General features: G+C 41.5%; 1 protein-coding gene across 1 annotated transcript in view; it reads right to left on the bottom strand.

The window, feature by feature from the left end:
- Positions 1 to 1,202: 1,202 nt before the first annotated feature.
- The window catches only part of LOC115369445 (carboxyl-terminal PDZ ligand of neuronal nitric oxide synthase protein), a 70,699-nt gene continuing 47,627 nt past the window's right edge, over positions 1,203 to 24,274 (bottom strand). Inside the window, exons 9-11 of the mRNA XM_030066058.1 lie at positions 22,319 to 22,529; positions 18,692 to 19,031; positions 1,203 to 3,244 (exon numbers count right to left, since the gene is read on the bottom strand). Of these exons, the coding sequence (XP_029921918.1) occupies positions 2,680 to 3,244; positions 18,692 to 19,031; positions 22,319 to 22,529 (1,116 nt within the window). The 3' untranslated portion in view covers positions 1,203 to 2,679. The remainder of the gene's footprint in view (positions 3,245 to 18,691; positions 19,032 to 22,318; positions 22,530 to 24,274) is intronic.

Genomic DNA, 24,274 nt, shown 5'->3' with positions numbered 1-24,274 from the left:
GTGATTGTCTTGAAAGAATATTCCCCCTTTATTCTACAAAAAAATAACGAACTGGCTTTTTTTTGAGTAGCCCATTACAATCACACAATGTGTTTGCTTTGTAATAAACTAAAGTCTCAGAGTTTCATAATTATTCAAAATGGATCAGACGATTTGCTCGGCGCTGGCTGCTGCTCCCCAGGGGCTTTCAAAAAGGCACAAAGGCAACAAGCCAGAGAAGCCTGATCTTTTTTTTTTTTTTTTTTTTTTTTTGAGTCAGAATAAAGACAGTGATTACCTATGTTCCAGATTTTGTCTCATTAACAACAACAAAAAAAGAGAGAGTGATTACTGAAGCTGTTTTTATTTCTCCTCTTTATTAATTTCATTCATCCAAGTGTTATTGCTATGTGATCCCCTTGTAACGTGTGATGCTGAGAAAAGCCTGTGTTTTGACGTTTCGTTTTGCCTGCAGGGCGTTTAACACACCTGTACCGTGACACCAACCCTCTTCACCCCTCTGAAAACATCATCTCATCTTTTACTCTCTCTTCCATTTATTGTCACTTCTACCTGACATCTATGTAGGTTACATGAGTGCATCTAATCTGATTAAACCCTATTGCCAAACAGGACTCTCCTTCTACTTGCATGTAATTAAAAATAGCCTTCAAATAACACTGTGAGCCTTTGTCCTGTGCTCGCAGCAGTGTGCTCACGTGCCGCCCACTCTTCATCAGCATTCATGATTACATGCAGCAACTTCTGTTCATTTGGTGACTCAGTATTTTCAAAATTGCACTCATTGTTGTTTTCTCTTGCTGTTTTCTACATTCCAGGATAATTGATTGACCTTATTATTTTGTTGTGATATTAGGAATGTTAGGAAGTTAAAAACCAAAGTTTAGCCTTCTCTTCTCCCTGTAAAATACAACATATTTGTAATGCAAGTCTCGCACGCAGCAGTAACTTGATTAACCCTGAGAGCTCGAACTCAAGAGGATTCGCTGCTATTCAGGACTTCACAAAAGTGAGAGGCACAAAAGAGAAAAACCCATCAGCAAATTTGTCTTTTCTCCTAGGGCGCCTGTGATTCTCCAATTATTTTTCCATTCAGGCTGAGGATTTTTTTTTTTTTAAATGGAGAATCTGTGAATAGACTCGGCATTCAGACAGGTGCAATCAAAAACTTTCATAGCCATCTGTTTATTCTCTCTATTTTTTTAAGGCTCATCCTCTTTCTGTGCTGTCTCTTAGCAGTAAAATAGCTTCCATTCAATTTGGAAATCTTCATGCTACGTGTGGTACAATCCCCATTGGAAAGTACAAAATGCCTTCTGCTCTAGAAAACAATTTTTCCAGCTCTACTTCGAGGCCGGCGTGGCCGAGAAAAACCCAGATGCCGAAAGTAACACAAAAACATTCTGAAACCCACTCAACCCTGTTCATATCACAACACACACACACACCCACGGATGTGCATCGACACAAACACAGCTAGATATTCACACTTCTCTCCTCTCTTTTTCCGTTCTCTGACTTTCTGGTTCCTTTCTTTCTGCTTGTCAGCCGCTCAGGTGTTCTGCAAAAGGACGAGGCTCTTCCCAGCACCACAGCGTCTCAGCCCGACAGGGACCACAGTGTCACACTGAAGCAACATTTACATGATAGTCACATGTAACTCTGTGAAATCTGGATGCTGGCAGAATCTTTTTTTTTTTTTTTTTTCTCACAATAGTGTGTATCACAGCAAAGCATCATACAAAATAATGTTTTAATATTGACTACTAGCAAAAATAAAATGTGTTACCTTGTTGGCTTTGAGTTCTAAGGTATGACTTTAACAGTGCAAGAGATGCTACATGTATTCTGCTTAACATTCTAATCCCTAAAATGGAAATCTGATCATTACTCTCTCTATAAAAATACTAAATCTGTCCATTGCCTAATAATTTATACAATAGATTATTTTCCAGTAATTGATATATGTTATGTCTGCATTGTGTCATGAGCGAGCGAAGTAAGTCCTGATATCAAGGCCAATGCACACGTAAGGGCCCTTTTCCATTACATGGTATCTACTCTACTCGCCTCGGCTCTACCCACTTTTTTTTGGTTTTCCATTAGGCAAATGTTTGGGATAGTATCTGGTACCAGATGCTATTTTTGCAACCACCTCCGCTGAGCTTCCAAGCGAGCTGAGCAGATACTGACATGTGATGTGAAACGCTGCAGACTATCGATTGGTCAGAGAGAATTTGAACAGCAAAGCCTGAATGGTTGCTGCATAGAACCAGGAAATGCAAAAAGCACTTGTGAAACTTGTATCATAATTGATAATCTATCCATGTAAAACATTATTTTACACCATTATTCATGTGAAGCAGCCAATTTTGAGTTGGTCTAGTTGATTTTTTTTTTTTTTTTAAATAAAACACTCTAGTGGGGCTTTGGTAGAGAATGGAGGAAAAACTGATCCACACGCCCACAGTCAACCACCCATGAGGGGGTACTATGTGCAATTGAAAACAAAGTCCTGAAAAGCAGCTGGTACTAAAAGTGAGCATAGCCGAGGTGAGATGAGCAGCTACTATGTAACAAAAAAATGCCCTAAAAGTGGGCTCTGAAATTAAGTATTGCATTATAAGGTGACTGAAGAACATAGTGAGAGGTTTCCAGATACCCATCCTGTCCGTTCTCCTAGCTCCGCTGTGGGACAGCCGGGTCCTCCTGGCTGCTCTCCAGCAGCTCATCCTCAGAAAAACTGATGTGAAGGCAGGTATCATTAATAGCGGAGGAGAAGGGTAGTGTGTGCTCATAGCTGTCCGCATGTGTTGCAAGTGCAGGGGGCATGGGCGGAAATAACGCCGAAGAGGGGGGAACCATTTCATTTCCGTCTTCCAGTGGACTGTCGCAACCGCTGGATGCTGTTAGAAATGTCCCACGGTCCCCAAATGGGTCCTCGTCGTCACGCAGGGGGGACAGCAGGGACTTGGTCTCAGAGCGGACGCCTGAGTCCTCACTGGCTGAACAGGAGCTGCTCTCTCCGTTGCTGAGCGAGTGGAAATCAGCGGATGAAAGGGAGCAGGGGGTGATGTCTGGGAAGGAGAGGCTGCTGCTGCGGCTGGGAGCCACGCCGTTGCTGTTGATCTCTCCAACCAGGGGCACAGCTGTGACCTCTGACCCTGGAGACAAGGTCCTACTGGAGCGTTTGCGGTTCATGGACGGTGGAGGAGGGTCCAGCTTAGGGATCGTCTGTTTGCACCTGCCAGTGAGAGAACAGGAAAACTGCTAAGCAGAGTTTGATAACATATCCCTTTTTGTTAACATATAGAGGACTGCTGATGTATTAACACCTGTTGCAATATTTTGGTTATTGAAATTCAGTTCAGCATTGTGTTAGGCGATGTGGTTGAAATCACTATCATGATAATCATCAGGATTTAGTGTGATGTCAGACAATACTTTCGAATTTTCAAATAATATCAAACAATCCTTAAAATGTGTCACGGCCACATTAGTTATTAAAAATAAATCTGCTTGCTAGCTCCAGTTTAGTGCAGAACTGTCTCAATATCCCAAAATCTCCATATCATCATGATATGATTCTACAACATGATGATAAAAACAACAATACTGAACTATTGCCCAGCCCTAGTTCAGCATAATGATTTTGACTTCCGTTCCTCCCAGTGACTTTTCTTCTTGAAATTAGAAGAACAAGTCAACTAAATTTAAAGTAATCTGTGTGGTGAATGCTACCCTCACTGTGTGGTGGGGTTATTTATGCGAGGGTGTGAGGCTTTCTCTCCAAACTGCAGGATCTCAGAGTGAGGATAAACCCCAAGTCAGATTTCTTGTAACAATCGCATTCATTAAACCCCGCATGCAGTGACGTGAGCTGTTACTAGATGGGACTGTGGATCTGTTTCTCGCTTTTTATGGTTGCCTTACTTATCTGCACCACACAGCTTCCAAACAGCGACAGAGAAGAGGGACAGAAAGAGAAAGGAGAGTGGGAAGAAAGGGAGAGAGGAGAGAAAGCTGCAGGCTTCCCCTTCAAGCGCTGATCACACCGAACACACAAAGAAACTATAAATAGCCGCGCTGCAGTCTCTCTGATTGTGCCATAGCAAAACCATGACAGGCACCAACGCGCACACACACATATTCACACACATAATCACAGAGTTTCTCTTGGAAAACAAGCCCTGACACCAACCCACTAACAAGCACAGGTCCCTCCCTGACTCCTCCCATTTACTGTACACTGGTGCCTGCTAACTCAGTTCCCTTGTGAAATCTGGTCTGTGGCTGGATCCTGGTTTCAGTAATGAACTTATGGGCAGTAACTCGCTGGTATATTTAGTGTGCCTCTGTAGGAGGCTGATGTGGACAACAGCAAGTACAGACTTCTTTTAATGATGAAGAGTGCTACAGTGCAGAGAGGCCAATTTTCCCCAGGAATAATTACCAAGAGTTTCTCTTACTAACCCTAACCAGTGCTCATTGTCACAGCTTGCGTTTGTAGACGCTGCCATTTTGTGTCGTCACAAGCATTTGTTTAATTCACACATTAACATTCCCAGGAGTGGCAGGTTTTCTGTAGCCTCTATAGATAAAGATTAGGGCTTAAAGTCCCCCACCATTAAAAAAAATGGGTTTTTCTTATGTTTTTCTTGTGTTTCACAATCCTCTACTGAAGGTGGAGGTGTGAGATTCCGGCATACCCCGGGCAGCCAGATTTGGTACGTCACAAATCCCACAAGCAGCTTTGCATATCATTAGGATCATCCCAATGCTGGTGCTGGACTGCTGGTCGTGTTTTCTTTTCAAAAAACGACTTTCATGGGACAGTACTTCCTGGCTGTATGAACAGAGCTCTGGTTACAAGTCAGTGTGCAGGCAGGCGCGGGGATCGGTGGGAACTATGTGCTTATTCTTAGATCTGCATATTTTTAATGATGGCAAGGTTTAGAGTTATATTTAAGCCTCTGAGGGATGTTTTTCATGGAAAAAAAATCAAAATATGTTATACTGATAAACAGAGATTATCTTTAGGGGCTTTATAGGGGTTTAATAAATATCTTAAGGGGAGCATCAGTAATATAAGAAAGGAAATCATATTGCAAGTATTTGACAGACATTGCGACCGTGATATGACTAGATAGATAGATAGATACTTTATTCATCCCGAAGGAAATTCGCAATATTAGTGGGAATGCTAATTTTTGCATCATTTTTATTGAATAAACTATTAAAATGATGGTGATATATTTCAAACAATCATGGATTCTTATGTCTGGAAACATAGGTTTTTAAACCAGGGCATCTCTGCAGCACCACAATGCTTCATTTATAATAATTATAACATTCTGTCCCACATTTGACCCTCATCAAAAAAACTGCAGCCCCTGCGATTTTGATAATATTTCAATTAACTGTTCAGCTCTAATATACAGTATAATTAAAAAAGTGATTCTGCTGTGGTCTCTTGTGCTGTCATTCCTGAATGCATGTGATGCCAACTTCTCAGTCTGGTGTTGTTACTAAGATGAATTTGCAGCTGGATCAAGCTAAAAAAAAAAGTTGTGTTTCACTGTGTGGACGAATGCCTTTCTCCTTTGCAGTCTCATTAACATACAGTAAGTTTGACTCAGCACTCCTCGGTATTGAAACATCGCTCTACCTCACTGCCCTACCTCCATCTTCCTGCTTTTCTTGCCATTTTTCTCTCTCGCTTCCTTTATTACCCCATCTCTCTCTGCCTCTCCTGTCTGCTCGTCTCCCTCTGGCCTCATTCAGCTGGCCTGTCATATATCTCTGCTGCGCTCTTACTGCCCAGATTCTCGTTCACCTCTCTGCCGGTCTGTTCATCCCAATACCTAATCTCTGCCCGTATTTCCATCTCTCACCACATCTTTACTCCCGCTGCCTGAGTTCGGCCAGGCAGAGCTGTATAACAAATGAAAGCAAAGAGGGATTGATTTAAAGGTCAGTGCCACTCACTTGATTTAATCATTCATATCTTATTTCTATGATCTTGGACAGTTCAATCAATATTCTCAGTGTTGACAGCCCAAAAAATGCTGAATACAAAGTACAACTTCATGCCACAGCCTGGCTGTTGGTATGAGGCCACAGACATTGATGTCTCCTCATTTGCATAAACTTGAGGTCGAGGCTATTTTATGCAAATTAGGGGCATCCTGCAAAACTTTTACACTAACCATTGATATACAATGAAGAACCATTCAGGAAATGCATACTTTATTTTTCAGAAACACATTTCGGTGAACTATTTTTGTAGTAAAAAAAAAAGTTTCCAGAAGAACTGCCTTGTCGGTCCAGTTTGGAAACCCGGGGGAGGACAGCCCACTAGTGAAGTGCTCTTCCACTCAGGTGCAGCTAGGAAGTGTTTGCATGGTTGTAGGAGAGAGCAACTGTAAATTATCAGCAGTGGATACGGCCATCGTTCAAGCATCCACATCTGGGAAGCAGGGTGATACCTTGCGTCAAATACACAATCCAACAAAAACAATACAACACAATCGGAAAGCATTGCGCAGCTGCTTCCATACACAATGAACGCAAAATGTGGAAATGCCTGATCCTGGGAACATGTACCCTGAGAGGGAATTTGGGCTTTTATGTGCAAAAGCTCACCACTGCAAAGGAATCGCACTGGATTTACAGCACAAGCCAAAACCGGAGCATCATTATGAAACTGAATGCGGCACATTTGAGCTCGATTATCATGTTTTCATAATCGTCGGAAGCCAAAGTCATACTTGAGAATAAAATTTCATTAATACTGCACCCCTCATACAATGTATTATTTCTAGATACGAACAAACTGACCTTTTACATGTTTTCCAAATCATTATCTGGAGGGTTGAGGACAGTGTGGCATCAAAGGTTACAGGGAGACGTATTCTGGTTATAGCAGACAGTGATAAATGTTCACTGAAATGCCGCTGGCCTGAAGCGTTTGCACTTTGAAATTCAGAGGAATTTCTCTTTAACAGGGAGTCAAACAAACACAGTGTAGTGACATCCCTGATTCCCTAACCCTGAAGCTGAGCCATTACTCTCTCTGACTGGGAGAAAGGTGATTTACTGCCGCAGACTGTACAACTTCCTGACCACCGTTTCATTCATCTCACACTTTGACAGTTTGTAGCAGGTCATTAGTCTCTCTCTGTCACTCCTCTATCTAACCACAAGAAGAGCATCACATCCTGCACCAATCAAGTGGTGGAGCACACTGACAAAGTCCATCGCACACTAATCTTGCTTCATTCTACCAAGTGGTACAACACTACAACACAGACAATCAACAACAAGCCCAGTTCCTGCAGTTTTTCCCTCTGCAGCGGAGCTCTCGTTGTTTACTGACAGTTTCTGTAAAAAATGTGCATCATTATCCATCTCACACTTCAGGAGTTCAGCCACAGCATGTCCGGCTTCCAGTCTTGAAAATCAAACAGTTGGAAGTGGTGCCAGTGACCCCGAATGGTTCGTTATTGATCGGGCGGCAAGAGATGAATCTGTAACCCTTGTGAAGCCATGTAATTCTCTCTCTGCTGTTATTCAAACTTACAAACATCTTCTCAGTTGGTGAAGACTCAAAACTGATCCCATTAATTAACAGAACACAGAAATCGCAAATGCAGGTATGACAGACCACACTTACAAATACACAGGACCTGATCTAATGCTGAGATGACTCATTACACCTGTACAACTTTAATAAGGTGTTTGTATTCCACGTCATACGAGCAAACAGTGGATTTGTCCATGCCAAAACAATCACACAATGAGCACCAAGAGCTCAAATGATTTTTAAGGAAACTAGAATCGAGAGGGATTTCACATTTGCTCTACATACTAAGGGTGTGGGATGAGTGCAACAAATCATACTGTAAGTTGGTTTTATGAATTTTTGTCCTAGAACCCCATTTAACCCTCATCCTCACTACACTTTTGATCCTCTGTTTTGTTTTGATTCTTTTTCCTACTACTTCTGTCATTTCTCTACATTCATTCTCTTTTATATAATAGTTTTATTATGCTCCATAAACGTTTGTTTGTGTCTAGCCCAAGGCTCCAACAACCATGTATACCATATAGACCATGTAGTCAGTTCCTGCTCATCTTGTTCTTGTGCCCTTTATTTATCTATTAGTGTCACTTCCAGTCTGATTTATGTGAATGTGCTTTCCTTTGCCAACAGAAATAATACAGCTTCCCATACATTTCTTCCCATACATACAGCATGGTATTCCAAACTTTTTGTTTTCAATATACGAGCTTTTCATTCTCTAGCTGAGTTATGGTTCTCTTGTGAATTGTCAAAGGCCACATCAATAGGAGCACCAGCCCAAACTTTGGACATCATCATTTTGAAAAAGGACCTTGAAAATTTGAAACGAGTATTTGCTTCTCCCATGCGACTTTTATGAGCTTCCAAAAAAAAAAAAAAAATCTCTTTTACAGCTTTTGTGTGTACCCCAAAGAAAACATGCTTTGATGAATACCTTTGTTCTGTTTTCTGTTTCAGTGAACAAATATCCCTTTGGTGTTCTGGGTCTTTTCTGGTGGGATATTTGGAGAAAATCCTACCTCCTTATGTTTTTCCTATCTGGGTGTGCCACTGACAGATTTAAGGGGATTCTGCCCATCTTTTTAATCGTAAATTGATATTATTTAGTGCTGGGTCATATCTCAATATCATATAAATTTCGTGATAAAAGACTCGATATCATCTGGGATTTTGAATTGTAATATTCTCATACGGCATAATTGTTGTCTTTTGCTGGTTTTAAAGGCTAGAGTAAAGGGAGCTGTTGTAGCTGTTCTATTAATTGCCTCTACCTGTTTGGTCATCATATCCACATTACTGATGGCTGTTTATTAAAAATCTCTTGTACATAAAAATCTTACGAAAGCGTCAATAGTCATTCCTACAATATCATCACAATATCGATATCAAGGTATTGGGTCAACAATATTGTGATATTTGATTTTATCCATATCGTCCAGCCCTAATACAATTTAAATTGTGATGTCTTTCATCATTTTTAACCCTGCTTCTTTTCCTACTCTATTTGTTGTCATGTAGATGATTCAAAGTTGTGAGACTGACTGTCCTCTTTATTTTTAATTCCAATGTAAAGTCAAACCTTTAATTTTTTTCCTTACACTGTTGTTCAAATGGCTACTGGTCAAACACAGTGGTATATTGAAGTTTCTGAAGCCCTAAACATGAAGAAAGACAATCCACTTAATAATTTTAATAAGACGTGGACACACACACACTTAACACAAACATCCTACACACAAACTGAGTGAATGACTGACGATTAATTGTAAAAGAAGTCTCTCTATATTCTTGGAAAGGTTTAAGAGAAGAAGGCGAAGAAAAGCAAGCACTGTGTATAGCAAAGTGTGGAAAACAATACACGGGTGACTCACTGATCAAGTCTATGCTAATGCAGCTATGATTTTGCATAATAACATCTGCACATAAACGGATGTTATTATGCATAAAAGAGAAATTACTGGTGAAACCTACAAACACGACGGCACACAAACACCCACACACTGTTAATCCACCACATGCCCAGCATTCCCAGTCCCATGCTTGTGCCACAGACACTGGTTCCACATGCTTGTTGTCATGTATAATACTCACATAGAGGGAGGAGAAGGGGCAGAGAGGAGAAGAGGAGGAGGAGGAGAGGAATGGGGGCTAGGCAGTGGCAGAGAGCTCCCCAGGCTCCCAGGGAGAGGCAGGCTGGTGCAGCCAGCGATGACAAGGACAGGCATGGGGACACGACGATGGATTACATCAGCTATGGGTTTAAGGCAGGGGCTGCCAACTGGGTGTGTTTTTTCACTTAGTTCAGTTTGTTGGTTTTAGGGTTAGGGCACACTGACTGACTGATGGCATTACTGGAAAGAGGGTTTCTCATTGGAACATGAGGGATGGTTAGATGAGGAAGAGGATGAGCAGGAGAGGCTCCTCGCACCTGTACCAAAGAGAGGCAACAGTTAGACTACAGCTTCAGGTTCATATGTAGGGGAATAAAAACTACAGATTTTAATGTCTCACTTGAATAGAGAGTGGTGTGACTGCCAAGACTATTCATTGTCGGACTCTGGCCTAAAATGCCCCCACTGGAATCAATAAAGATCAAAGCAGCAAAGAGTGTGAAATGTGTGAAAATGAACAACCCATGGAGTCTCCATATGACTCATAAGCACATGCTGCTTGTTTACTTCACCATTCAATAAGCGAGAAAAGCGGATAAATGATGAACATAAAAAATGAACACATGAATTTGGCTTGATTCAATATTTTTTTTTAAAACAACCAGCAGGGGCTCCATAGATGCACAATTGGAGGCAGATGAAAATAAACAGAGCCACTAAAACATCTGACTTGTCTACAGTAGATCATGTTACTGGAAACAACTGGCACCAATGAAGCTTTTACTGTTATGCCTTCGGGACAGACAGATGGATGGACAAACATACACACAAAGACACACACCCTGCTGTTAGTGACAGCTGAAATACCTCTGAGAAGGCCTGCACTGTAAGTGTGAAAACCACTCTTAAACCGCTGACTGGTGAATCCCCATTATGCCATATTTGGTTTGCATGCCTCACTTGGTTATTGAAGGGTGGAGAACTGTCAGGCCACATCATATGAAAGACACAAGTAGGGGGTTGTGTTTTTTTTTTCTGTGCAGTTACAATGTCAGAGCAGGAAGAGTGGGCCTTTGTAATAGCATTTTCCTTGTGTTAAGTAATTAACAAACTGCACCCAGCTGAGTGTGTGGGATGTTTAACCACGGAGGCGGATGAATGTGAAAAATCTACAAGAGTGAGAGAAGATTGCATGGCAGTGGGAACTGAAAAACTGACTTTAAAACTAAATATTTATGTAACTCTATGATAAATGTGTAACTGTGACACTTTACCCAGAGTGATTCATGGGCTAGCTTTCCAGCTTTCCAAACAGCACATTCAGTCTGACTTGGGTGGGTGAATCTCTGTGTGAAGTTTCCACCTCAGGACAACGGTGCATGGCACTGTGCAAATCCAGCTGACAGACACGGCACCGCCTGAACACCGAGAAACGCCATCCATTACGTTCCCATCACATCGCTGCATCAGAGGTTCAGCGGATCTGCCGAGCCTCTGCCAGCTGCACCATCCTCTCCACATTCATCCCTCACTCTGCCTCTCTGTATTGTTTTTTTTTTCCACTGCTCGACTGAGATGTGCCATAATTGGCCCACCAAACCAGATGGTCAAGTTTGGACATTAGGTTAGAGATGATTAAGGTAGGCGATGGACCGATGTATCAGCAGACATGTGGAAAAGCTGATATTTGCTGTAAGAGCAATACTGGTGTCTATGTAGAAAGAACTGTTATGTCCAGTATATGGCTGATTGTGAACTGCACACCAAAAAGTGGAAAATCAGGGTTCCAAAAAAGGCAAATTAAAAGTAAATTATAAAATAATAGGTAGGGAAGCTGCCGTCATGTGCCTCATAAATATTCAAACAAATGTGTGGCTATTTAAGCCTTCTTAGTGTTTTTTTTTTTTTTTTTTTTTGTCTGTACAGGCCTAAAAATGCTGCAAAAGGTGCATATTGTAAAGATATAATCATTTTTTGCAGCTGTTGCAAGCTTATCTACAAGGTTTCTCTGTATTTCTTGTCATGGCACACCTGTTTCTTCTTTGCTATAAGCCTTAATATCACTCATTAATCATCAGCAGCAATATAGACAAGAGCCCGACTGATAAATCGGTTGGTGGATTTTATCGGCTGATATTGGCCTTGTGCAATCACAATCAGAAATACTTTATTGACCCCTGAGGGGAAACTGACTAAATATATCAGTATTGGTGTATATGTTGTCCAATATGTGCCAATATTGTTAGTATTTTTTTTTTACAGAACAATTCAGAAAAAAATGCTTGGGTAATTTAGAAATGTATATTTTGGCCTTTTATTTATAGTTATTAAGAATTATTAAATTCCTAGTGAAGTTTATTTGACATCACTGCACTGACGTCATTTTAAACTGTAAAATATCCTTTAAAATATCTTAAAATAAAAGATATCTCGTGTTTAATAATCACATTTGAGGCATCGCTGCAAAAATCTTCTGTCATCCACTAGTTTTTGCCAGATTTGTCTAGTGTGCTTCCTTGCTCCCTCAAGGTCGACATCCTTGTATCTTTCTCTCAGTTACCTGACCTCTGTCTTGACTGACTCCTGCCTGGTCAGTCTGCATGTGCCAAATGCTTCACCTTCAGTAACATGCTGTGTTTTACAGCATAAATCTATGCCTGTGCCTGTGTGTGTCTGCGTTTGGGTCCGAGATTTTCTGCCCATCACACCGTGCAATTGAATTAGTGGAGGCTTCCAGGGTAGGAGCAGCACAGTTTTAATGTTAATGAGGCAAGGGAAACACAAAAATTAAAAGAGTCAAAAGGGGAGGGAGACCATTATGTGCAGTACTGACATGGGCTGGTGGACAAAGAGGAGAAAGAGAAAGAGAAAAACTTACGCTTGTCGAGCCATAGGTCAAAAATGACTCACTCTTGAATAATATATTCTTGTGTGTTCATGTAAGCTGGTCGCCACATGTATCTATATTTGCAGTGTGTAGGCACACTGTAGGCATGGTTTCATGTGTGTCAGAGTGGAGGCTGAAGACTCAAGAAGTTGACAGCACGAGATAAAAGGTGCGACCGAAAGTGTGCTGTGAAACCAGCGTTGTGACTGAACATCCTATTTTTTTTGTGTGTGTGTGTGTGTGTGCATGTGTGTGTTACGTACAGTGTGTTGCTACAGTATTTAGTGCTGTGCCAACACACTATACACAGTGTGAATATAAAATGTCAGTGAGCCAGCTGGAGGGCACACATGGCTATGATCCATGTTGGGGGATAACATCTGGGTGATTTAGAGCTAAATGGTGCTAATAATGTGCCGAGAATCAACTCCATCCCTCTGTTAGTGTGCGACCAGAGGGGGACCCAGGAGGGAGAGAGAGGAAGAGAGAGTGGGACAGAGAGAGAGAGAGGAAATGTGGGGATGGCAGAGTATCTGTCTGCTAGCTCTGAGAACATAAAATAAGGCCACTCAGGCTGTAAACATTGATTCGCTGGGGAAATCCAGAAAACAAAAGCAAATGGAAGCAATAAAATTTGCTGGGTAGTTGTTGGGAGGGGGCGGGGGGCGGGGGGAGGGGGGGCGTGGTACCTGACTGCATCAAAGGTAATGGAAGGGTGGAGGGAAATGTATTGATATGACTGAGCTAAACTTTCCCCCCATGCTTTGGTCAATCTGATAGTATAATGCAGTCGGCTTCACAACTACAACACTTGTAAACATCGTAACCACAGCAAGGCTCACAGTCTTAGCAACCACACACACACACACACACACGCCCACATTCCGCTAGAAAATATAACTTTCTACTTGTGAGATAAATATTAGCGTTATTCTCTGTGTGGTAATAACCCGACAGTGCAGCCCCTCACTTTTCCTTATTTTTAAAAGCCATTTGTGAGTAAGTCTTTATGATTATCATTTACATAAGTATGATGTCACTCAGGGGAGGAAGCAAATACATGCGGGCATGAGAGGAAGGTGGGGGAGGATGACACGGACAAAAAAAAAAAAAAAAAAAAAAAAAAAAAAAAAAAAAAACAGAATTCAGAAGAGGAAATAATAATGCCTCAGCGGTAAATTTTGTAAAACTGTATTATATTTCTTAAAGCTTTTGAGACAGAAAACAGGCGATGTGGTGGGACAGGGTAAGTCAGCAGGATGAGTGGCAGAGAAAAAGGATGTGCTGAGTGTATTATGATTAAATAAAGAGGAAAGGGGGTTCAGGCGGCAGGCACACAGCAGAGTCCCGGCTGAAAATAATGTCAGTTTGGAAATTTACAGTAACAAAATGCCTCTCTTTTGGAGAAGCAAAAAAAAAAAAAAAAGAGTTTAAAGATTCCCTTTGAGATTTTTTTTCTTAAACCCATTCTCTGGTTATAAATACAAAGGAAAAAAATCTGACATATGTAAGGGGTTAGGTTTTCAGGTTGTGTGGGGATATGAGTTGGAATTGGTTTGGAGGCTGTGCTACAGGAAACCACAGGATGTGAGTCTGGCTGAAGGAGCTGAGCTGCAGTCTCAGGCACACACACACACACACACACACACACACACACACACACACACACACACACACACACACACACACACACGCACGCATAATGCACATAAATACACACACACACACACACTGACATACACAAACATAGATCCACAAACATAACATATACACAATGAACAGCGTAGGCAATTCCAACTTCTTATTTCTCTTGTCGCCTCTTGTAATTATCTGTAACATGCTCTCCTCAGAGACTTGCTGCTCTCTGGCTGTGGATTGTTCTCAGAGAAAGAGGACAAATTAGGAGAGAAGAGAATGTGCAAGAGAGAGAAATAGAAGAGGAAAAAAAAGGACTCAAGAGTCTGCCCTGCTGCTTGTTCGAAGCTCTTCCTGTAGCTGCTCTTCGCACTGACAACAAGGGAGATTTAAAGCTCTTTCAGAAGTAATTATATAGCTCCATATACACACTTAAAGCACGGGCTGCTTGTGAATCTGGGAATGCATGCAGGCCTGTGTATTCAGACACATCAGTCAAGGGGAGAGACGGCACAAAACAAGACAAAGACTGTGAGAAACAGTGAGACACAGACTCCCATAAATTAAGCCGAAATGTTAAAATGGAGCACGATGTTCTACAACACAAAACTCACACATTCATCAGGCATGATCCCTTTTTGTTTTGCTTTCTCTCTCTACATACTTCTCTGATGCCGGTTGAAAACGAGTTATTTCATTAGGTTGGAATTAGAAAGGCACTGGGAGGGAGTCCCAGCGGGATCCCCAGCATGTTAAAGCTGATGGAGTTTGAGTGTTTTTCTAAATCCTTTTCATTCTCGCAGGCCTTTTTCTTTCCTGCCATAATTTTATTCTCACAGCCCAATACCTAATCTCCTCCTCCTCTCTCACCTCACCCCTTCTCTCTGCTAGCTCCTGTGCCGATTAGACTATGTGAAATTAACCAAATCTTGCCACATTTCTGCTGTTACAGGCAATTGTCACAAAAAGAAGTTTACAAATGACAACCAGCCATTTTACACTAATTTAGACATACCTGTTCTCATTAATCCAGTAATGATCAACTATATTTAGTGTCTTAAGGAAGAGCCCAAAAGATCATTTTCAGTGGAAAGTGTCAAGATATGTGGCTTCACATGTCTTGACATGATTTTAAAAAATTGCAAAAATGTATTTAACCTTCATTTGAAATGCTAAATATGAGATTTACACTACATGGATCAAAGTGCATACTACTGAAACTGAAGTTGTTTTGAATCTAATGGTACTGAGCACTTGATGTGACTCATTTTTTGTATCACACTATATTAAGTTGTTAGTCACACGGGGTTAGTCGACTTATCATTTTTCACAAAAACACAAGTGGAAACACAGGTTCCTATGGTCACATGTTCAAGAAAAATGTGCACTTAATTACCAGTGTGTGTGTGTGTGTGTGTGTGTGTGTGTGTGTGTGTGTGTTGGGATACCCTGAAAAGTAACAATGGTCCTTAATCAGAACACAGCCATACTCATAGAAACCCCATAGAAATGCATGGAAACTCATGGTCATGGAGCTACATTTCTCATCATTTCACCCTAAAAATTGGAAAATCTTTTTTAAAATTAATTTCTCGAGTCTATCTGGTCATTAAGTATATAAATGTTTTTGAAAATGTGATCATAGGAAACTGTATTTCTTCTAGTTTTTTTTTTTTTTTTTTGCAAAAAATGATAAAGTGCGCTACCCCTTGTGACCAAAGACTGTTGAGAGAATCTTGAAACGCTGCAGCCTCATACTTTGACTGATTTAAACATTTGAACGAATTTGTGCTTGGCTCACGTAGGACTTTAAGAGCTGATAATATAATTACTAACTGAGCACTGAGGAGCATTTACTCTCTGCCCGCAGATTCTCCTGTCTCAGTTCAGTTTAGCCTCCGTAAGTTTAGATGTTTCTCTGTTTTGTTCTTCCTCTCCTTCTCCTCCTCCTCCTCCTGTTTTGTCCATATTGTTTTTTTCTGTGTTGACTCACCTGCTCTCTTCTGTCTGTGTGAGTGGCGAGTTACACAGCGGTTAGCTTTTAATTAACTGTCTCAGCTTTACTTATTCTTGGTTGCCTCCCTAACGCTCTTCCTTTTCCCTGCTCCCATCTTCTGTGTGTGTGTGTGTGTGTGTGTGTGTGTGTGTGTGCGCGCGCGTCTCATTTGTTTGAGTGTGAATGCCTTGTGTGAGTGAGACTATCTTCCTCTCAGGTGGGACCCTCCCCTCCACACCCCCATCCCCCTCATCCTCTTCATCCCCCTTGTCCTGGCTGTTGTGATGACTTCATGGCTGGTGATCGTGCTGCTGTGGCTGTGTCGCCCATGTCCGCTTGTGTGTTTTCTTTCTTTTTTGCATTCTTGTTCTCATTCCTGTTCTGTATATTTTGTAACCTTTGTAATTTGATATTACTTTCTGCCATTGTTTAACGTCATTTGATCATTTGCCCACGTGCCTTGCACCTATTGCACACCTGACTGGTCCTTCTCAGGATTTATTCCCATTTCACTATTTCATCTGTGTTTATTTTGGGCAGTTTTTTTTCTTGCCTGCTATGAGGATTAAGCCAGGGTACCATAATAAAAAACAATAATTACTTCAAGTTCTCTTTGGAGGATGAACAGCCCACGTACTGTCCTCTTTCTCACATCCAACATGAAAAAAAAAAATCCTACTTGCTTTTTCTTTCTCTTTTTTTGCAACAAGGGAAGTCATGTTTTATATTTTGATGGAAAGCTTAGACCGCTCATCCCCATTCTCTGATGAAACCTGGTGCTTGGTCTTATCAAACAGTCTATGCCACCACATTTCACAAATTGCTGTGCTCAGATCGCATGATATAACACTGTAAAAGACAAATCCTTCTTGCAGTCTGAGCTTGGCTTAAAGGACCACACCAGAGATTTTGAATGTTTGGTCCCTTTGCTACAATTTAGCCACATTTTACACTGCAAATTACAGTGTAAATTACAGTACAAATTATTTTGCAAATCATGCAGGGGTATTAAAGATTTCACAGCATATAATCAAAATCCCTCCATTTTCAAATATGAATTTTGGGTTGAAACAGCCACCTTATAATGTTCTGCTCCTGTAGCTAATAAAGTCGTCACCGTTCATAAACAACAGAACTGATAATTGGATGTGTAAAGTAAATGTTTCTCTGGGGACTATTTTACCTGGTGGAGAGGAATCATACACACAAACATGATAGGTCAGAACTTGCTGCATGCTCACAAGCTCTCCAATAATCAGGTGCTTGTGATGTCTGGGGGGGAGCTGTGCATCTCCACACTTTTAAAAAGTGGGAAAACAGTGTTTACCACACAATTTTTATGGCCACTTTGATTAAAAACAAATTCACAATTTCATAATATTCTCAACATCTCCATGGTATTGGTTTTTCTAGGTTTGGTTTACCAACACCACAGCTCATGAATTTGATGGTGTTAGTCATGGAAAATGACTGCAGCCGACTGTTGACAAATGTCCCCTGAATGCACCACTGTGAAGTTTATCAGATCCATTCAGATCTCTTGATTCAAGTCATCAAAACACAACAGTGCTTTTAGAAAAACTGATGTGGACGACTTTATTATGGTGATGGAATACTGTGAAGCCTCCGAAATTTAATTTTCATATCAAAGTGGAATGAATAGAAACCAACGGCTGGGAAAAAGAGCTCTAATATATGACTGCTTGCTTTGGGGAAAGATGACCAGAAATGTAAAGTATACACATTTTGCAGAGATTATGCTAAACATGCAGAATCACTGGTGTGGTCCTTTGAGGCCTCTGTGTATACCCTGATTATAGTCACACCCCCATTAGCTGCAGGCTGTTTCTGCTGAGCCGAGCTATTCTGCACTAATAGCACTAATAGCTAGTGGCTATCTGTCATTAATCTGTCATTCTGTAGACTGGACCCACACACAGCAGCTCACTAGTACCACGCTGGGAGTGTGAGTATGTGTGTGTGTGTGTGCGCGCGCGTGTGTTTGTGTGTGTGTGTGTGTGAGAGAGAGAGAGAGAGAGAGTGTGTGCATATTAGGGCTGGGCAATATTGTTGAAATCAATACCACAATATTAATAAGGATTTGTTTTTCAATTTCAATATGTCAAACAAAACTGAAGATTTCCAATAATATTCCTTAAATTGTTTCATGCCTAATTTTTCAGTTTTCAGACAGTTTTTGTCAGAGTTTTCAAAATAAATTGTTTCATAATCATCATCACTTAACACTGCAGGATTGTGTGTCATGACATTTCAAAATCACAATGTCATCACCACATGATTCTACCAAAAGACGATAAGCAATAAATAATTTCCAGCCCTGGCACTCATGCATCAAAAATGGTCACACTTTGTTGAATCTGTCAGCATCCTGCTGTGTGTGTCTGTGCAACAGCCTAATCACAATGTAACAAACATTGCTGCTTGGTGTGTGCTAAGCATTCAAATGACCATCTTACTTTTCCTCCACGTTGGCAGAGCTTCTTGGTGAGAATGGGATGATCTCATTGCAGGTCACCTCAGAGCTCTCCTTGTTGTCTGTTTTCCCTTTGGTGCTAATGACGGGGTCGACCTCCCCGTTTACTGAGGCGGACGGTTTGGTCCCGTTCTCCAGGTTCAGCAGGTTGAGATAGGACTCGCCGCAGTCCACCTGGGCTGATGAGAAGAGGCTGTTTTGGAGTGGCCATGCAGGTGTGGAGGTTACGGGCTGGTCCAGGGTCTGGCTGTAGTGATTCTTCAGATTCAGAGATAAAGACTTTGATGATGTGGAACCTGAGCTGCATGTTGATTCCTGGCCATCTGGAGCGAATAAATAAAACAAAAGTCAAATCAACAACATTTCAGAGTAAAAGACAACAGTGAAAAGAGGGACATGGAAAAGACGAAGATCAGAAATCTAATCAAAAATCACTTGTGGCTTGTTTCTCTTTTAAACATTTGATGTCTGTGAATTCCTCTCTTGTTGTTCTGGCTGATGTGACTCTCATTAAATAACAGTGGAGATGGCACTGCGCCAGTCGCAGCAATTAAGCCAGCCATGTCTGAGATTAGCAAGATTAGCATTTTCTTGCAGAGGCTAACACGATTAATACAAGCATGACATATGATGTGTCACTTTCTAAATAAGTGCACACATAACACACACTCAAGATGTCCGCACATAAAAACTGACAAGGACACACAATCACATGTACACACACTCATAGACACTCGCTCATTTAAACACATCAATGTGAACACCCACGCTGACACACATCCAAGCGCCCACACTAACATGTGCACACACACAAACTTGCACACATCTCCAGCCAACTCTTTGTAGTTTTTCATTATTATTTTGGCAAGACTGGATGTTCATTTTACAAATGTGATTACAACCTAAACTCTCCCTAACAGCTCCCATTTGGGACTGGTTTGTGTGTGTGTGTGTGTGTGTGTGTGTGTGTGTGTGTGTGTAAATATCCAAAATATTTGTAACGGTAATGCCGCAATCAATACTCTGTCCTTGAGCATTAAGTCTGAGTGTGAGAACACCAACAGTTTCTAAACCCACAGTTTACTTTTAACTTCAGATTTATAAAGCAAAGCTAGTTATAACATGTAACGTACTGTAGACCTAGGCCTTTATGTAATTCCATTCACAGAGTTGTGCTATGCCAATATGGTGGCCACAACATGCCGTGTGATCTATATATTATAAATACTGCAAAAGAACTTAGTGTTAACCTACTACTGTTTATACAACTTACAATCATTACAAAGTGATTTTTTTTATATGAAGATCCATCCAACTCCATTCTGCAGTGTTATCCATTCAGTCTAACTCAGAGTGATAACCTCTGTCACGATTAATGTGTAAAACTGATGAACACATTGGGCTCTAGTTTCCCGGCGCAGCGCGGGGTGGCGCAGTGAGGCGAACCCCGCGCAGAGCTAGTTTCGACCGGCGAAGCGGGAGAGGCGGACAGTGTCCAAGTTTCACAGGCGGAGGTTCGCCGAGATGGGAGTGGCGGCGCAGCGGGGGGAGGTGCCGACAGATTCGGCTTGGCGCAGTGACAGTTTCGTGCCAAAAGGCTTCGCCGAGGTGCGCCAAAAGCTCGCCGTCTGAAACCACGTCTACTTTCAGTGCAAGGCGGAGCGGAGCTGGCGCAGTGGAAGTTTGGCTGGCTGGCGCACATCACCAAAACCTCACGATCAGCACAAACGGTGCCAATCTCCTTTGATCTGACATCAGCTGTGACGGGACAGTTGATATGGAGATATATGTATGTGCTGATTGTGATCGTAGCATTGAATAGTGTTTTTTTTCGGTATTTATTGCATCGTTCATGTGTCTAACATCCCGGAAGCCTGCCTGTGAGGTTTTGGTGACGTGTCCGCACTGCTCGCCGGTCTCCGCTCCGCGCCTGTCTCCTGAGCTCCGCTCCGCCCGCGGCAATAGACCTCCATGTCAGCTGTGTAAACTTTCATTACGCCTTCACGCAGCGCATTTTAAAGGCAAGGACAGGGGCTCATTTGATTGGTTACATGTGAATCGGCTGTGTCAAACCCACTCCATGCCTTCTCTCCTCCCCTCCGCCGGTAGGAGGGATGGCGGAGTACTTGCGCCACCGAGAACGGCGTGCCAAACTTGGAAAATCCGCCTGGCCACACCCAGTTGGCGAAGCGCATCTGCGCTACGCCCCCGCCTCGCCTGGTCTGCGAAACTAGAGCCCATTGACTTGACACAATGTGATTTGACATCAGTCATCTAAAAAATTGAAAATGTTCTTATTTTGTGATTATGTGAAAAAGTACAGACCCATTTATAACTTCCGATCCTCTCAGAAATAACAGAAAACATGGTAGACCAGTAGCTGACGGTCTTTATTTTACTCTATCCCATCGAGTAGTAATTAGGGATTGGTGTAGGTGCTTATTATGCTTGGCTTAACCATAGCCTTTATATTGCGATCAAGGCATTGTCAGTGTTTTAATCTGATCTTAATTTTTTTTTTTTCCGCCTAAGGTTCCCAGTTTGCCATTTTAGATGGTGACAGTGTCTACCTACCTGCTCTAATTCAGTATCTCCTGGAGTTCAGCTCCCCAATCCGTAATATTGTCTGAATACTAAGTTCTCTTTCACTGTTTGCAGATGATACACAACCTTATATAGCAACAACACACTGATACATAGCTAAATTCATGTAATCTTTTATCCTTTGAGTCAAAATACACTTGTCAAAACTTTAGCATTCTTTGATACACATCTTCTCCATCCAGGCCATAAGAAAAACAGAATAACTAACTCCAGGATTATGTTTTTCATCCTTTATAACCTAGAAAATATTTCAAGCTTTTGTTCGCTGAAGAAGTGACAACTGCAGTGAAGTCCAGGCCAGTTTGTACCCATCAAAGCTTGCAACCAAACCCAACTCAATTTTGTGAATCATTTATTTTTCTTGTCCCCATGCACTCTGTCTCTGATTTAGTGGATTGCCCTGTGATTGACTAGGAATGGTACTGGTATAGACCAATGTTGTAATAGTCATGCACACACAGAATTCTCATAGGCTTTGGTACTTTATTTAGTAGAAGTACAGAACCATGTCTTTGGTGGCCAATAGCCAATGATAGGCATTTCTGAATGTGACTGAATTTCATGACACTTGGTACACATGCTTTACAGTGAAGTATTCATCAGAATATAACTGGGTTTACCTGGCATCTGTAGATGGAGCCCAGGTGATTTTAGTGTGGTGAGTGATACAATGCTTGCATGCCTGCTCACACAAAATAATTCTGACAGACACCAAATTATATAGCTAGATCTATCAAGTCTTGCAGCAATAATGCCTCTCTGTACCACCCACACACACCATAATGATTTGATTTCAGTTGGTGATGTGGCCATTGTAATAATGACATCTGGCTCTTATTCAACCAAACCGTATATAGGGTTTGAACTACAGAAACTCTGCAAGCTAATATTTTGCTTTTATGTGGCCTTTCTTCAAAGCACTTTGTGACAATCCATTGCAAAATGCTGTAAACTTGAACAGACTTGACTTTAATTGTTTCAACCAGCCAGCTAGCTAGCGCCTTACTCTGTGTGTGTCCATTAGCTGTAGGCTCCTGTTGTGGCTGGCCTGGTTGCGCTGGTGGTGGAGAGCGGGCCTCCAGCTCTTTGAGCTGCTGCACAAGCAGGGCCAGGTGCTGCAGCAAGTCCCTGTTCTGCAGCAAGAGCTGGTGCACACGGGCCTGGGCCTCCATACGAGCTGCAGTCTCTGCTGCCATCTGATCCTTCAGCAGCTGCACCTGAGGTGTGGAGAGAGGAAGAGGAACATGTGAGGGTCAGGTGAGGGTGTAGGACACAGAGTTTGTGTTTGTGTGCGGTTGGTTTTCTATGCAAAAACTACATGTGTCTGTGATTAAATTGTCCTTGAGTGATGGTGAGACAGAAACAAAGGTCAACTCAAGAGACCCACACACAGAAGTGACTATAAAAACTTAGCAAACATAAAATACCAACTATGAGTAACTTACCCCTTGTTATGTCTCTTTATCCTTGTCAGAGTTGGCAACTTTTCAGTGTATTACTGAGTATGTTTTTTTTTTTTTTTTGGAAGGTTTTAATTTTTCTAGTCCATGTAACAGTTACACCACAGACCTGCCTCCCCCACACAGAGTGCTTATGCTCCATGGTATTACAAGAAGAAATAATCAATTCAAGATTCCTATCCTAAGACCTGCAAGTGAAAAACAAATCATGGCTGGCACTTCATCTATTTGTGTTCAGAATCCTCAGATGACTTAAAGAGAGGATGCTTGCTTCAGTCTTTTACTGCCTGATGTATTTTTACAAACTTCTGTAGGAGTGTTTGTTACTGGGATTTTGGTCTCTGTTTCAGCCCACTTTGTATCCTCTATCTCTGTCCCTCAACAACTATGTTGGTGTTGCCCCCTAGTGGTAAAACATTAAAAAGACAAATAAATTGATGGTAGTGCTGAACCCTGTCCTTTTGGCCATAACTGTAAATAAGAGTCTGTTGTTCACTAGTACTGTAGCACAGGTGGAAGTCACCTTTGTCCGTTTCTGTCCTGCAGGATTGTGATGCAGGATTTTCCAAACAGTTCTTCAAGGATGTGAGGTGAGAAAGCAGTAGTGGAGCGTTGAGCATTTTTAAAAGTGGAGCATTTTTTCTGTATATCTTGAGCAAGCAGAGGTGAGATAAACTGCAGAACTGGCAGGAGATTACAGCAAAATGTGTGTGTTTGTGTGTGTGTGTACTTGCTTGCTTAGGTGAGTAGACTGACATGAAGCAGTCTGCAGGTGGAAAAAAATGTGGTAACTGTGCTGATATGTATTTAGGGGAGAACTCTAGGCTATGTTTCTGAATTTCCTGCATCTGATCATTTAATATCATCACTTTAAATTCTGTCAGACAGGACTGTATGTCTACATACATATCTGCAAATGTATACTGAAGAGATGCCCAAAAGTATTATTGAGTTATTTCTCCTTTATGTCGCTTTTAAAAATCTGGCTGATGAAATGATTCCACTTTCACATTATACCATACTCCATATAAACTTTGTCAAACTAACAAGAATAAAAATTAAAATGGAGCAACACAGGCAGGATCCCATTATATCTCATCTGTGCCTGCATAAAAGCTGAAAAAGCCTGGAACTGTAGACAGCCTAATAATGATTGTGGAAACTTTAACCCTAGCCTGGAGAAAATCCATGACCAGCTGACAATGTTAAGAGTCAGGTTCAGCTAGGGCCCAGTGAAACTTGCTAAATTATAGGCTACACAGAGCCAGGGCACTTTGCAAAATGGAAAAGAGTGTGAGCAGCTGGCTGCTGCAGAAAATGGGTGAGTATAAAGTTCAATTTGTACAGACATTCATTATTTGGATCCTTCACAAAAAGAGACACTCTTGACACTGCAATTAACCTACCGCTGGAGTGAGAGTCAAAAGAGGGAAAAAAGACAAAACAAGCAGAACTCAAAGAACTTCAAACTCAAGGTCAACTCAATTTTAAACTCATTTTTT

This window comes from Myripristis murdjan, chromosome 12, assembly GCF_902150065.1.
Source record: "Myripristis murdjan chromosome 12, fMyrMur1.1, whole genome shotgun sequence".
In the NCBI taxonomy this organism is placed as follows: Eukaryota; Metazoa; Chordata; class Actinopteri; order Holocentriformes; family Holocentridae; genus Myripristis; species Myripristis murdjan.
Note: the sequence above shows the minus strand (reverse complement) of the source record. Positions and strands in the feature narration are given on the sequence as shown.